Source organism: Condylura cristata, unplaced genomic scaffold (assembly GCF_000260355.1).
Source record: "Condylura cristata isolate star-nosed mole 26May11 unplaced genomic scaffold, ConCri1.0 scaffold00008, whole genome shotgun sequence".
Lineage (NCBI taxonomy): Eukaryota > Metazoa > Chordata > Mammalia > Eulipotyphla > Talpidae > Condylura > Condylura cristata.
Window position 1 is genome coordinate 58,651,463 of NW_004567109.1, and position 12,033 is coordinate 58,663,495.

Consider the following 12,033-nt stretch of genomic DNA (forward strand, 5'->3'; position numbering starts at 1 on the left):
CTCCTCTGGGGTAGGTGGGGATCGAACTCATGCGGAAGTGGCTTAAGCTTCTTTGTGCTGTGCTTTAACCCGCTGCGCCACCAGGGAGGGCCATGTCTGTGCTTTTGAATAATATAAAGGTGGCTGATGTTCTGCAGACATTCTCCAAGCCAGCAATGAATTTAGCCTGCAAAGGCACTCTGTGGCCCCCACCTCCAGGAAGCACCCCAGCCCAGTGGAAGCTTCTTGTAGACAGACCCAGTGAGAACCTGGGCCCTACTCCTCACCAGGTGCGAGTAACTTACTGCCTCACTTACTGACTCCTCATTTACAAAATAGAAAAATATGGTCTCCCCAGGAGGGGTGCTTATGAAGCCTGAACAACTTTACAGTACAAAGGCTGGTCCTAACAGACAGCTTTGCTTCACACCATCTTCCCCTTGGTACCTCTCCCCAGCCTCAAAAGTTCTGTCTCCAAAATGTAGATTGAATGTGACCAGTTCTTCTCTCTTCCTGGCCCTGACCCAGGCCACAGCCTGACTATCCTGAGTGGTCCTCCCCCAACCTCCCTGCGTCACCCTCACCCCTGTCACAGCCCAGACTTGTACAGAGCCAGAGCCATCTTTCCAAAGGGACATCAGAACCAGTCGCTCTCCCGCAGTTTCATGCCAGCTGTGGATAAACACATGCGTCCACCCTGTCCTGCAAGCCTGCATGAGCAGCCTTGAGACCCGCACTCCTCCCTCTCCCTCTGACTGACACTCCTCACTCAGCCTTGTCCTCTCTGTCCCAAAAACTCTTCTCATGCCTTGCTCTTGCAGGGTCCTCTAGATTTTCTCCAGTTTTGGTGGAACCTCACCCTCAGGCTCAGCTCAGGGGTTTCCCACCCTGCCCAGAGCTCACTGTGATTATCACCCACTGCTTTTCTCACAGCAGGTACCCTAACTTGGAATTGTCTTGTATTATTCTGTGTTAACGCAGCAGGTCTAAAATGTCTAAAGGTAGCAGCCTTACTACCTGGGGCATTCACCCACCGGGGAGGGGGTAACACATGGGAGTGGGGACATAGATGGGCAGCTGGACAGGTGTGTGTGGGAGGGTGATGAATGTATGGGTGGGAGGATGAGGGGATGGACAGAGAGATGGACAGATGACTGGGCAAGTAGATGGCTATCAAGTACAGATCTCAAGAAAAACCCCTTTAATCGCCTCGGTCCCTCACCTCTTGCCACAGACTAACATCTCCTTCTCCGAGAAACAACCTGTGCCCAGGCTCTCACCACACTTCCAAACCATTAGCACCACAGCCCCCCTTCCCAGGCTTACCTGAGAAATCTCATCTCCTCGTCCTTCTTCTCATCCTCACTGATGATCTTGGATGTGGTGATGCTCACCTCCACACCGTCCACCACAAACTTGCGTGTCCTCTTGAGGGTTTTCTTGTACAGCCTTGAGTCCTAGCCAGGGAAATCATTAGGTGAAGCTCAGCATTTCAGCTAGGAATTCAGGGTGACCAGCCCACAGCCCTCCTGGACCCTTCGCCTCAGTTCCGCCCAGGAAGAACAGAGCTGTCCAACCCCCTCAAGGTTTCTCAACCTGGCCTGAGTAGCTGAGCTCAGCCCCTTCTCCTTGACCTCAGCCTTCATACACTGCCCTGCGGCCTTCCCTGCCCGGCTGCCAGCAGGTGCGTGTACCTGGGTCGTGGCACTAGAAAGAGCTGGGTTCTCATCCCCATCATCTACTGGCTCCCTGACGCTGGTTGAGTCATCATTTTCAAGCCCCAGCTTCCTCAATGGTCAGAGGAGGAAAACAGGGTGGTGAGGAGGGGTCCATGGGAGAACAGGTGGGGGCCCCTGCTCGTTGCCCACACTCAGCACTTGCTCTGTATTTCAGATAGTCATGACTGTAGACCAGGCTCTCGTCCACAAGACCCAAACCCAGAGAGCCCAGAAAACCGAAGTTCTTAACGATTTAGCAGCCAAACTGGATCAGGCCCAAGCTTTCCTGGATGGGAGGTCATACCCATCTGGAGCTGCCATGAGCTTATTCCAGATATTTTTCCTTTCCTGTGAATTCACATTTCACATACCTTTGCTTAGAGAGAACTGCCAGGATACCAGGAGGAGATCAAACACCCTTGGGGGCCTGTTCAGACCTCCCAACTGGCTTCTAAGGTCCTACCCTCCTCTGAGGGCCTTCCAGTCCCAGAGAGGAGAAAGAATACTCTGGGCAACATGCTCCACTCCCAAAATCTGTACTGAGCCCTCCCCCACTCCCACCAGTCGAGACTAGTGCACACAGTTCCTGCTTCAAAGGCTCAGCCCGCCTTGCCCAGAGATCTGGGCGCCATCTGCCTTTAAAGGTCACACCCCACTCCCTACAGTATCCAGGGCCACAGCCCTCATCCTGTGTGGCCATGGGGCCTCCGATCCCTGAAGTAACAGGCTCCTCATCACACCAAGGGCTACAGATGCAGCTGGGAGTCTTATCAGAACAGCCCTGTTCCTTGACTCATTGCCAGTGAGTCAGAAAAGGAATGTTCTCAACAGCCTCAAAGCAGGAGAGACCCTCCCAACTTTTTCTTCTTAACAGCTGTATTTTTCCCGTTTGTTCTTAAGGTAATTATGGGCTTATTACGTCGCACAGGCAAGACCACAGTCTAGGGCAGATGATGGGTCCAATGCTGCTTATACTAAAAGCTACTGTCTTCACCACCCATTAGAACCCGAGTGTGTGTTCTCTATTCTTGAAGCTACTGCTGGGCCAGCCGGCTGCATCTCTTTCTTTTGTTGCCTTTCACTTAGCAAATATCTTTGAGTCTATTAAATGATGGAAGAAAAGGAAGATACAGTATTAGCCGCCCCCCACCGCCACCAACCCTAATTGGGGGTGGAGGCTCCCAGTGGGGTCAGTCCAGCACTACCCCATGAGTGCAAGAACACCCCATGACTTATTGGAGTGGACAGGGAAGAGTAAGCTCTCCAGCTTTTGTGGAGACAGAGGTCATAGCTCCCATCCAGAAGGCAGTGGCTGGTGGGGTTCAGAGCATTTGGGCAACCAGCAACCTGATTCCCAGCTAAGCCTCTGTTTGCTCATCTTGGTGTGATACAGAAGTGCTCTGCTTTCCCAAAGCTCTCTGCAGCACTGGCCGTGCTGAGCACGGGGGTAGCATAAGTCCCCGACAGCCTGAAGCCTACTCCCTTACCTGAAATTACCCCTCATCAGCGGCACCCACTGGCTGAGCCCCCAAGAAGGGAACTTTCACTTCTAGAATTCCCTCTCCCAAATTCTACCAGATCCTTCAGCAAAGTCCAATTTACATGAAAACCCAAACTGAAATTTAAGCCCAACTCACTGCTTGACGTGACAGACCCTATACTGAACTCAAGATACTTTGGAAATTAAACTCTGAATTGAACTAAAAGCATTTAAAGAAAGAAAACTCCTCATGAACTACTTAAAACACAAGAGGGAGCCACAAAATGTTCTGAACAAACAAAACATTCCTGCCCAAGCCTGTGTCACCAGGAGTGCCATTACCTTGATGGACAGGGAGCCCGTCTCCTTGTTCAGGGACAGGTCAGCTGAGAGAGAGGTGCTGTAGTCCATGCTCTCAGAGGTGGAGCGGCTGCCACAATCTGAGTTCCTCTTAGAAGGTTCTGGAGCAGACTGTGCAGGGAGTTCCAGGCTGCCGTTGGCCAGCTTTTCACTGCTCAAGGTCTCCAGGGCGCTGCTGTTGGGGCGGCTTTGGCTTGCCTTTCGGGGCCTGTTGGCTGCTGGAGTGAGGTCCCCACCCTGGTCAGTGACTTGCTTCTGCTGAGAGACCTGAATTCTGGCATCCATTGACACAGGTCGGGTCTTCCGGAGGGGCACAGGCACCCCTAGGCCATTTTCATTTGCAGGAGCCACAGCCGGGGGGCTGGTGGCTTGGAGGGGTCTGTCCCCAGAGGGGGGCTGGCTAAGCCCATTAACACTGGCCTGGGGCTGGCTGGGTGGCAATGAAGTGGAAGATGATTCTTTGTCTGTACTGAGGCTCAGCTGACTCACTTCAGAAGAGCTGTGAGTATGGTTCTCGAGAGGCTGTGGGAACAAAGACAGTCAATACCTTGGTGCTGTATGTCCAGGACAACAGTCAGAGATGCATCGGGGCTGGGGAAACCCACAAGATGAAGTGGGCTGCGGACAGGGAAATGAAGTAGTTATCATTCTCTAATCAGCCACAGGCCCTCCCATTCCCTATTGCCGAACCAACGATAAAGTTACTGTTCTAAAGAACAGGTGTCTCCTGACTCTCTCCAGTTTTAGTTTAACTTAGTACTTGTTGTTTCTCCTGCAGTGGGGGCCGCTAAGACCAGCCAGACCAGCTCATCCTGTCTAAAGCCGATATGGCCGCTCTGCTTCAACCAACTGCGACAATGTGGGGTGCTGTGGCCAAAGCTTTGAAACTTTTCCCAGAAAAACTGGAATCTTGATTTTTACATGCCATCTTCTAATTTTTTTTTGTTTTTTTATGGCAATAGCTTTCTATTTTAATTAATATTTTTAAAAGATTTATTTATTTATACATACAGGCCATCTTCTAATTTTTACATTACAACTTTGAAATTTTTAAAAAGGTCAGACCAGTCACCACTAAATATTTTAAGTTTGGTGGTTTTTTTGTTTTTTTGTTTGTTTGTTTGTTTTAGGACTTATGGCAGGCAGAAAGTGCTAAAAATGTTGCTGTTATGAAAGAGTGAATAAAAGTTCAATATCCACCTGACAAAGCTCCCACCCACAGTGCTGTCCCGACTCCACACCAATGCCTGGTCCTAGCCTGGGAGCTTCAGTATACCCACTGCCCCCATGGTAAACATGAGCCTCTTGCTCGTGAAGAACAAGGCTGGGTACGACTGACTCTACCTTCCTCCTCAAGATGGCTACTGGCTGGGCCCTCCCTGGTGGCGCAAGGGTTAGGAAGCAGCATTGTAAACTGGCTGCTGCTGATTCAGAGCGAGTTCAATCCCCTCCCCTGGAGGTGACCACGCCGCAGGGCACACCTCTTCTGACCTGCACTGCTCCCCTCAGCAGTGTACTCATCGATATGCCTGTTCTGCTCCCCACTGTCTCTGGTGAACCCTCTCACTGCCCCTGCACCTCTGGCCTGTACCCCAGTTCTTTATGCATAAATAAATAAATCTTTAAAAAAAAAAAGGCTACTGGCTGCGTCTCCAGGAGCCAGCACCCCCATACACTGCCTCCCTCTTCAACACAGTCATTTTCCACCTGGCACACACCTAGCCCAGCTCTGCTGGCCACTTCACTCTGGACCTCTGAGCTCCCATCTGTAGAATATAGCTTGGTCCTGTCAGAGTGCAGGGTGCCTGATGTAGAAGAGTCCTTCTTCATCCTGGTGAGGATTCACATCAGCCTTCAGCTCTCCCCAGAATGAATTAAACTCAAGAAAGCACTGTATTGGCCTCTAGCCTGGGCCCGGCCTCACCAGGACAGTGGCACCACCCAGATGGCCAGTCTCCCTTGCTGGACAAGGCCTCCCCAAACAGCCTGACCAGGCACCTGGCAGCAGCAACTCAGAACAGAATCCAGCCCACAGATATGTCCTGCTTGGTTCAAATGGTGTCTCAAAATTTAAGTTAGCTCTAATTTAAATCCAACCGAGCACTAAAGCACAGATGGGCAGGTAACAAATGATCTGAGGCCTGGGTCTCGAGGGCACTCGGGGCAGCCAGATGGGATCCGGGGCAGCCTGAGCCCCTTGACCACAGCCTCTGAGCACCTGCAACCTTTATCTGCTCTAGACCACAGCGTGCTAAAAGTATTCTCATCTTGTAGGGAGCCACAAAGTGGGGCAAGATTGGGAAGCAATTAAGCCGGCTACAAGCTCTCAAAATTAGAAGATGTGGTGGCCCTCCCTGGTGGCACAGCAGGTTAAAGCACTGCACTGAGAAGCTAAAGCCACTTCTGCATGAGTGCGATTCCCGCCTGTCCTGGAGGTGACCGCATGGCGCGGCAGACCTCTCCTGGCCCGCCCGCTGCTCCCCTCAGCAGTGTACTTCGTCAATCTGCCTGTTCTGTTCCCCACTCTGTCTCTGGTGAAGCCTCTCACCGCCCCTGAGCCTCTGGCCTGTACCCCAGTTCTGTATGTACAAATAAATAAATCTTAAAAAAAAATTAGAAGATGTCATATGAAAATCTATGAAATCATATATGAAAATCTATTTAGGAAAGGCTCCTGGTCTTTTCTGAAAAATTACAGGATCTGGCCTACACATCCATGTGATATTACCTAACCTGTGACATGGTTAGGGGTCTGAAGCCTCTAAGCTTGAGAGGCACAGAAAGAATCCTTCCTGTGCCCTGAGATCTCCCCTGTCACCCCCCCCACCCCACCCTGACCCCCACACACACACAGCAGAGGCCAGCTGAGACTGAGCCTCCCCAGGTCCCGTTCCTCCCGGCCTTACCGGGGCAGCATCCACGGAGTCCTCCTCTTCCCCCTCATCTCGGCCATCTTCGATCTCCTCCATCACTTCAGCCTTGGCCTCTGCCACCAGCTCCCGCAGGGCCTTGTTACTGGTGACACTGCTGACGAAGGGATGCTGAGGGGACAAGACACACCTGGATTAGAACCACCAGTCCAGGCAAGGGGGGTGGTGTGTGAGAGAGGCAGGCAAAAGTTAGGGAGGCGATCACCAGGCCAGCAAGGGCCAGCAGCTTGCCTGAGGGAAATGTTAACGTGAACCTGACCATCAGGGTGATCCAGAAGCAGCTGAGAAAGCCCCAGCGATGGAGGACACAGGGCAGCCCCGGCTCTGCCGCTTACCAGCTGTGGGACAATGGGCACCTCCTTCCCCTCTCTTAGCTGCCAGCACCTGGCGCCTGCAGTGCAGTCGCCTCCAACCCCACTGGGAGGTCGCCGGGTTCAGGGAGATGCTGCGTGGGAACGTGCTTAGCCCAAAGCAGGAGCTCCAACAGCCATTAGGGGTCATTTGTTGCTTCTTTTTCTTTTTTTTAAGATTTTAATAACATAGTTTAAAGTTATCTACAATACATAGACTTTGTGAACTTGTAGTCCACACAGCACTAAGCCAATGATGTTCTCCACACAGCTATGTAAACACATTAGCACACATACATGTTCCCTACATGAAACCACCAAACTCCAGACACAACAGCTGCACCACATGGGAAAAATCTGTCTCCTCTGGCACTTAACCCCGCTCCCCGAGGTGCCTAAGGCAAGAGACCAGTTCTGGCTGTCATTTCACTTCCTCTGAGCAGAGTGATATAGGGAGTCATCTCCCCTGGCTAGCTGTCTTCATTCAGTGGGAGTTGACCAGAAACAGGATTCATGTTCACTGCTGGGCACTTCATTAATTTATTGCTTTTATTCCTCTGCAGTACAACTGTCTGAATATGTCCCTTTATTTATTCTGCTGCTGATGGACATTTGGGTTGTATCCCTCCCTGTTCTAGCCACTACGATTCAAGTTGCGTGAACATGTTCATACATGTATTCGGCTTAGTGTGTTTGCCAAATCTGCATGGCAGAGATGTGTATACTCTCTTCCTAGGCATTGCCAGAACACCCTAGTTTTAAGTTAAGGCTCGTCACAAATCTTGCCAAACACCGAAGTTGAAGGCCGCTGCAAATGTGAAATCAGCAACATTTCCCTAGGGAAGGTTTGTCCTCAATGACTTATCCTTGGCACCAGCGAGCAGAGAGGGGTGGGAGAAGCCTCATCCCCCGCCACCCCCTCACCCCCAGAGCTGCTTAGAAGGGTCGCTGGAGAACAGAGTGGGTAGTGGCGTTAAGTTGGAATGTGTTCACTGGAAGTTTATAGGAAGGTTCTGATGACACTCAGTTTTTACTGTCAGAAAATACACAAATGGAGCAACTGGTGTCTACAAGATTGCAGGGAAGTATTTAAATGACTACAGAGAATAACTTTTCTAGCACGTTAGAAACACAGTCACAACTGGGAGGTTCACTGCAAATCATTCTTAGCTGCTTGTTCATCTAAAACAGCTCATTTGTGGGAGGAGAGGTGGTAACACCTCCTCTTACTCAACTCACTACAAGATGCCTTACTCATCTTAAAGAGCCCCGTCATTCAGATTTCCTAAGCCAGTCTGACTTCACCCAGTTAGTCCACACTACCAATCTGATTTCTTTTCCACCTTTTCACAACCAGTGCATTTATGGGCTGAGCTATAGTCACAACCCATGCCAGGTACCAAAATCAGGCTGAGTAACAAGACAGGCAGAGTCCCTTCCTGGGGTTGGAGCTGAGGCGAGAAGACACAGGTATGTGGCCACGTAATGACCGGGGCCGTTTCAGGCTGGGCAGGGGACAGCTTGGAACCAGAACAGTATGAGTCTGGCCTGGGTGACCGGGGCCACTTAGGCCTATGGTCAAAAAGCCGTCCCTGAGGCAGGGACATTCAAACTTAGTCCTGAGGAGTGTAAAAAAGGTCTGACCAGGGAAAGATAAGGACAGAAGCCTTCCAGGCATGAGGAGTGACAAGTTCTAAGGCCCTGAGGCAGGAGGGGCCTGGTGTGAGAGGAACAGCTCAGTGCTAGGGTGGCGGAATTTATGAGGAGAGGAAAGACAGCCGCCCGGTCTCTGGGCCTTGGTGAGTAGCTGAGACCTCATCCTCAGAAGCCACTGAACAGCCACAAAGAGCAGTGATGCTAACAGCTACCCTGCAAAACTGTCACTCTGGCTGCCATGTGGTTTCAGTCTTGAGTGGGGTGTTTTTGTTTTGTAATAGTTTATTTTGCATCATTTTGTACATTTTTTTTTTCATCTCAATTGTAATCCCCATGGGTTTCCCATCACCAAGTCACCCATGTGCCATCACCATAGTCCAACACACTTCCCTCCCCTTGAGTGGGCTGTTTTTAAAGGGTTTATTAATCATGGGAAGTGTGAGTATAGAAGTAAGAGTGCCGGCTCCAGATTTCTAGAGCCAGGCCATCAGGTCCTTCTGCCACCAACCTGGTTGAGTCCCTCAAGCTCTCTGAGCAGCAACTGGCCCAAATGTCTACCAGGAATTCAGTATGGTTGTTCTAAACATTACAGCTCATGCTCAGAAAAGGGTGGGACCCCTGTATGCCTCCCTCATCATCACCAAGCCCTCAACCTGACCTCCATCCCCTCCCCCACCATCTCACCATTATCACCACCAACACCCCCAACACCCCCACCACCGCCACCACCTCTACCAATATCATCACCACCACACCAGCTGCATCACCAGAGAAGCCTTCAAGGCATCTGTTAGGGCTCCCCAGCCATTCCCGCTCCTCCTGCACCCTCCCCACCAGAGCAGCATTTTGGAACTGAGGATGAAAACCAGATCCCCAGGTTCCTGAGCTTCGTGTTGTGCAACCACACAGATGCGAACTTGAGCGAGAAGCCACGGGACACGGCTGCAGTGCCTGAAGCAGATGTGGCAGAAATAAATAATGCAGGCACAGGCTTCTGGAAATACCAGGTTTTCATCGGGGCAGACCACAGACTGACCAAATTAGCAGCTTTGCAGCCCGGCCAGGAGCCTGGCTCCCCTGGGGCTGTGCATCTGCGCCACTGGCTCTCCTGAGCAACCTAGAGTCTTCAGTAAGCAGAGGGGCGTGCCGTGGAGAAGAACAGAGTGTCTTTGATGGAGATGCAGTGAGCAGGCTAGTTCCCCTGGACCCCAAGATCCTGGGGCCTCAGGGTAAGCAGACTGGCAGCTCCTGTGGTGACCAGGCTCAGGACACTGTTTTATAAACTGTCCCCAGACAGAAGGCACAGCCCAGCAGCCCCACTGTCAGCTCCAGGGGTGTGTTTAAGGAAAGGTGTTTCCCTAAAACCCAAACTTCCAGGCCCACCATCAACATCACCCCCAGGCCTGCACAGGCAGCCCACAGGCCTCTCTGCAAGTCTGCCAGAAACCAAGCTGCTCTGGGAAGACGGGCCCCAGAAGGGCCAGGTCAGGGGCACTGGGCCGTCTGCCTGTCAGGAAGGCGAACGGCTGTCTAGAAGTGCGTGCTCTGTGGCAGCCCTCAAAGGGCCAACTGGAACATGCACTGGGGCCAGACTCCTTTCCAAGAACTGAAGCCTGTTTTTCCTCCTTGGGCTTAGAAACCATCAGCAGGGGAGGCGCACATGTCTGATAATTTAACACCTTCAAATTTTTCAGTGTCCCCTTTTTTCCTGATCCTCCCTCCTTCCCTTCCTTCCATCTCGCTCTTTCATTCCTTCTTCCTCCTCTACATTCAAAGGCAGTTTACCAGTCGTAGGAATGTGAGAACTGTCTCTGAAAGTCAAGGAAACCGGCCATCAACCGAAGCTGTGTGACCCTGGGCCGGGGACTTAACCTCTCTCTGCCTCGGACTTATCATCCGCTAAGCAGAGATCTGACTACGACCTGCACTTCACAGGGTTGTTATGAGGATGACATGAGCTAACACTTGATAGACACTTAGAACCGAACCTGACATGGAAAGAGGGTTACATAACAGTCTGTCAAATGAAAATAAGTAAACACAGTCAAAAATGCTATGCCGGGGCCCCGGCATACCAGGCGCTGTGCTGGAGGCGTAGACACATCAATGAAGAAAACCCACAAAGACTTCTGGCCTTAGGCGGCTGACACGCTCACCAGGGAGATCAACAATAAACTTAAGAAACTTACACCCCATCACACTACATGCCATGGAAAAATAAGACGTCAGGTAGGGAAACAAATAGTATGTGGGGGAGCTAGAGGTTCACAGTTATAAGTGGGGTGGCTAGAGGGGGGGCCTCACTGAGGCTGACATTTAAGCAAACAGTGTGAAGAAGAGTCAGTCGTCTATGGGGGTGTCCAGGCAGAGTGGGGAGCCAGTGCAAAGGTCCTGAGTGTGCCTGGTGCTGGAAGGACAAGGCCAGGGTGGCTGGCATGTAACAGGGGGGTCCCCAGGAAAGGGGGTGGTGGTGCTAGGTTCTCTGCCCCATCCAAAGGAGGATGGAGCTGAGCAGGGAGAAGGAGAATCTAGAGAGGAGACTGAGGAGGAAGGAAGCAGGATGGAGAGCCCGGAGGAGACCTTGGGAGGCACGTGGAGCAGAGGGAGACATGTGAAGAAGAGGCTCTTGCTTCTTGACCCTGGACTGGTTAAGGCAGATGTGGGTGAGAGACCTGTAGGGTGGTTGACTCTGGCAGTGTTTATCTTGATTTTAATGTTGCTCTTTTCCTCCCAGACTTGTCTGGCCATTTCTGACCCTTTTCTATGGGTCCCGGCCAAAAGGTGCTTTAGTCTTGTGGCAGCTTTCAGGCCTTGCTTTGGGCCAGCTCCTTTTGGGTGGACTTTTGCTCACGAGGGGATGGGTAGCTTTGGGTGTTAATTTAGAAACTATATTCTTTGTCTTTTCTGTATTGCACACTGATTGTATTAGAGTTCCTTTCCATGAAAGGTCTGATATGTTTTGTCTTGATGCAGCGGATGGCAGAACCTATTTAGAGCAGGCAGGTCTAGGGCTCAGGGGTACCCTCAATCCCTGCCCCGTAACAAGAACAGAATAAGGGGACCTCAGGGTAGACATGGGGTGGGTGGGCGAGACACAAAGGGCTTAGGGCACAGAAGACACTGAGTTTTTGCTCAAGTGCAATTAAGAGCCCATTAAAAGGCTTTCAACTAGGGAGGGAAGGAGCTGATTTATGTTTTCAAGGTCTCCTCTGGTTGCTGTGCTAAGAACAGACTGAAGGGGATTCAGGGAGACCAGTGAGGCAATAACCCACTGAGGGGAGGGGTCCCACAGGTGGCTGCAAAACGGAGGTGGGGAGAGGAGGCCAGGCCTCGATGGAGTGGCCATGGTGTGGGCGAAAGTGGACTCAAGGATGCCTGCCCAGTCTGGGCCTGTCTGAAAGAAGGGTGGGGTCACCACAGACAAAGTGGATAGAGAGTAAGATGCCAGATGCCGGGGCCCGGGGGGTAGGGATCCCTGTCTGGGCTACAGGTAGCAGTGTGGAGGTTGGAACACACTGGATGACAGCATCGAGGTAAGTGGGGCAGACAAGGGACCTGGC

The 12,033-nt window shown here is 51.6% G+C and overlaps 1 protein-coding gene across 1 annotated transcript in view; it reads right to left on the reverse strand.

Moving 5' to 3' along the window:
- Positions 1-12,033, reverse strand: part of STK10 (serine/threonine kinase 10) — a 111,695-nt gene that overhangs the window by 23,591 nt on the left and 76,071 nt on the right. Inside the window, exons 8-10 of the mRNA XM_004679219.2 lie at positions 6,444-6,578; positions 3,520-4,059; positions 1,306-1,436 (exon numbers count right to left, since the gene is read on the reverse strand). Coding sequence (XP_004679276.1) covers positions 1,306-1,436; positions 3,520-4,059; positions 6,444-6,578 — 806 coding nt within the window. The remainder of the gene's footprint in view (positions 1-1,305; positions 1,437-3,519; positions 4,060-6,443; positions 6,579-12,033) is intronic.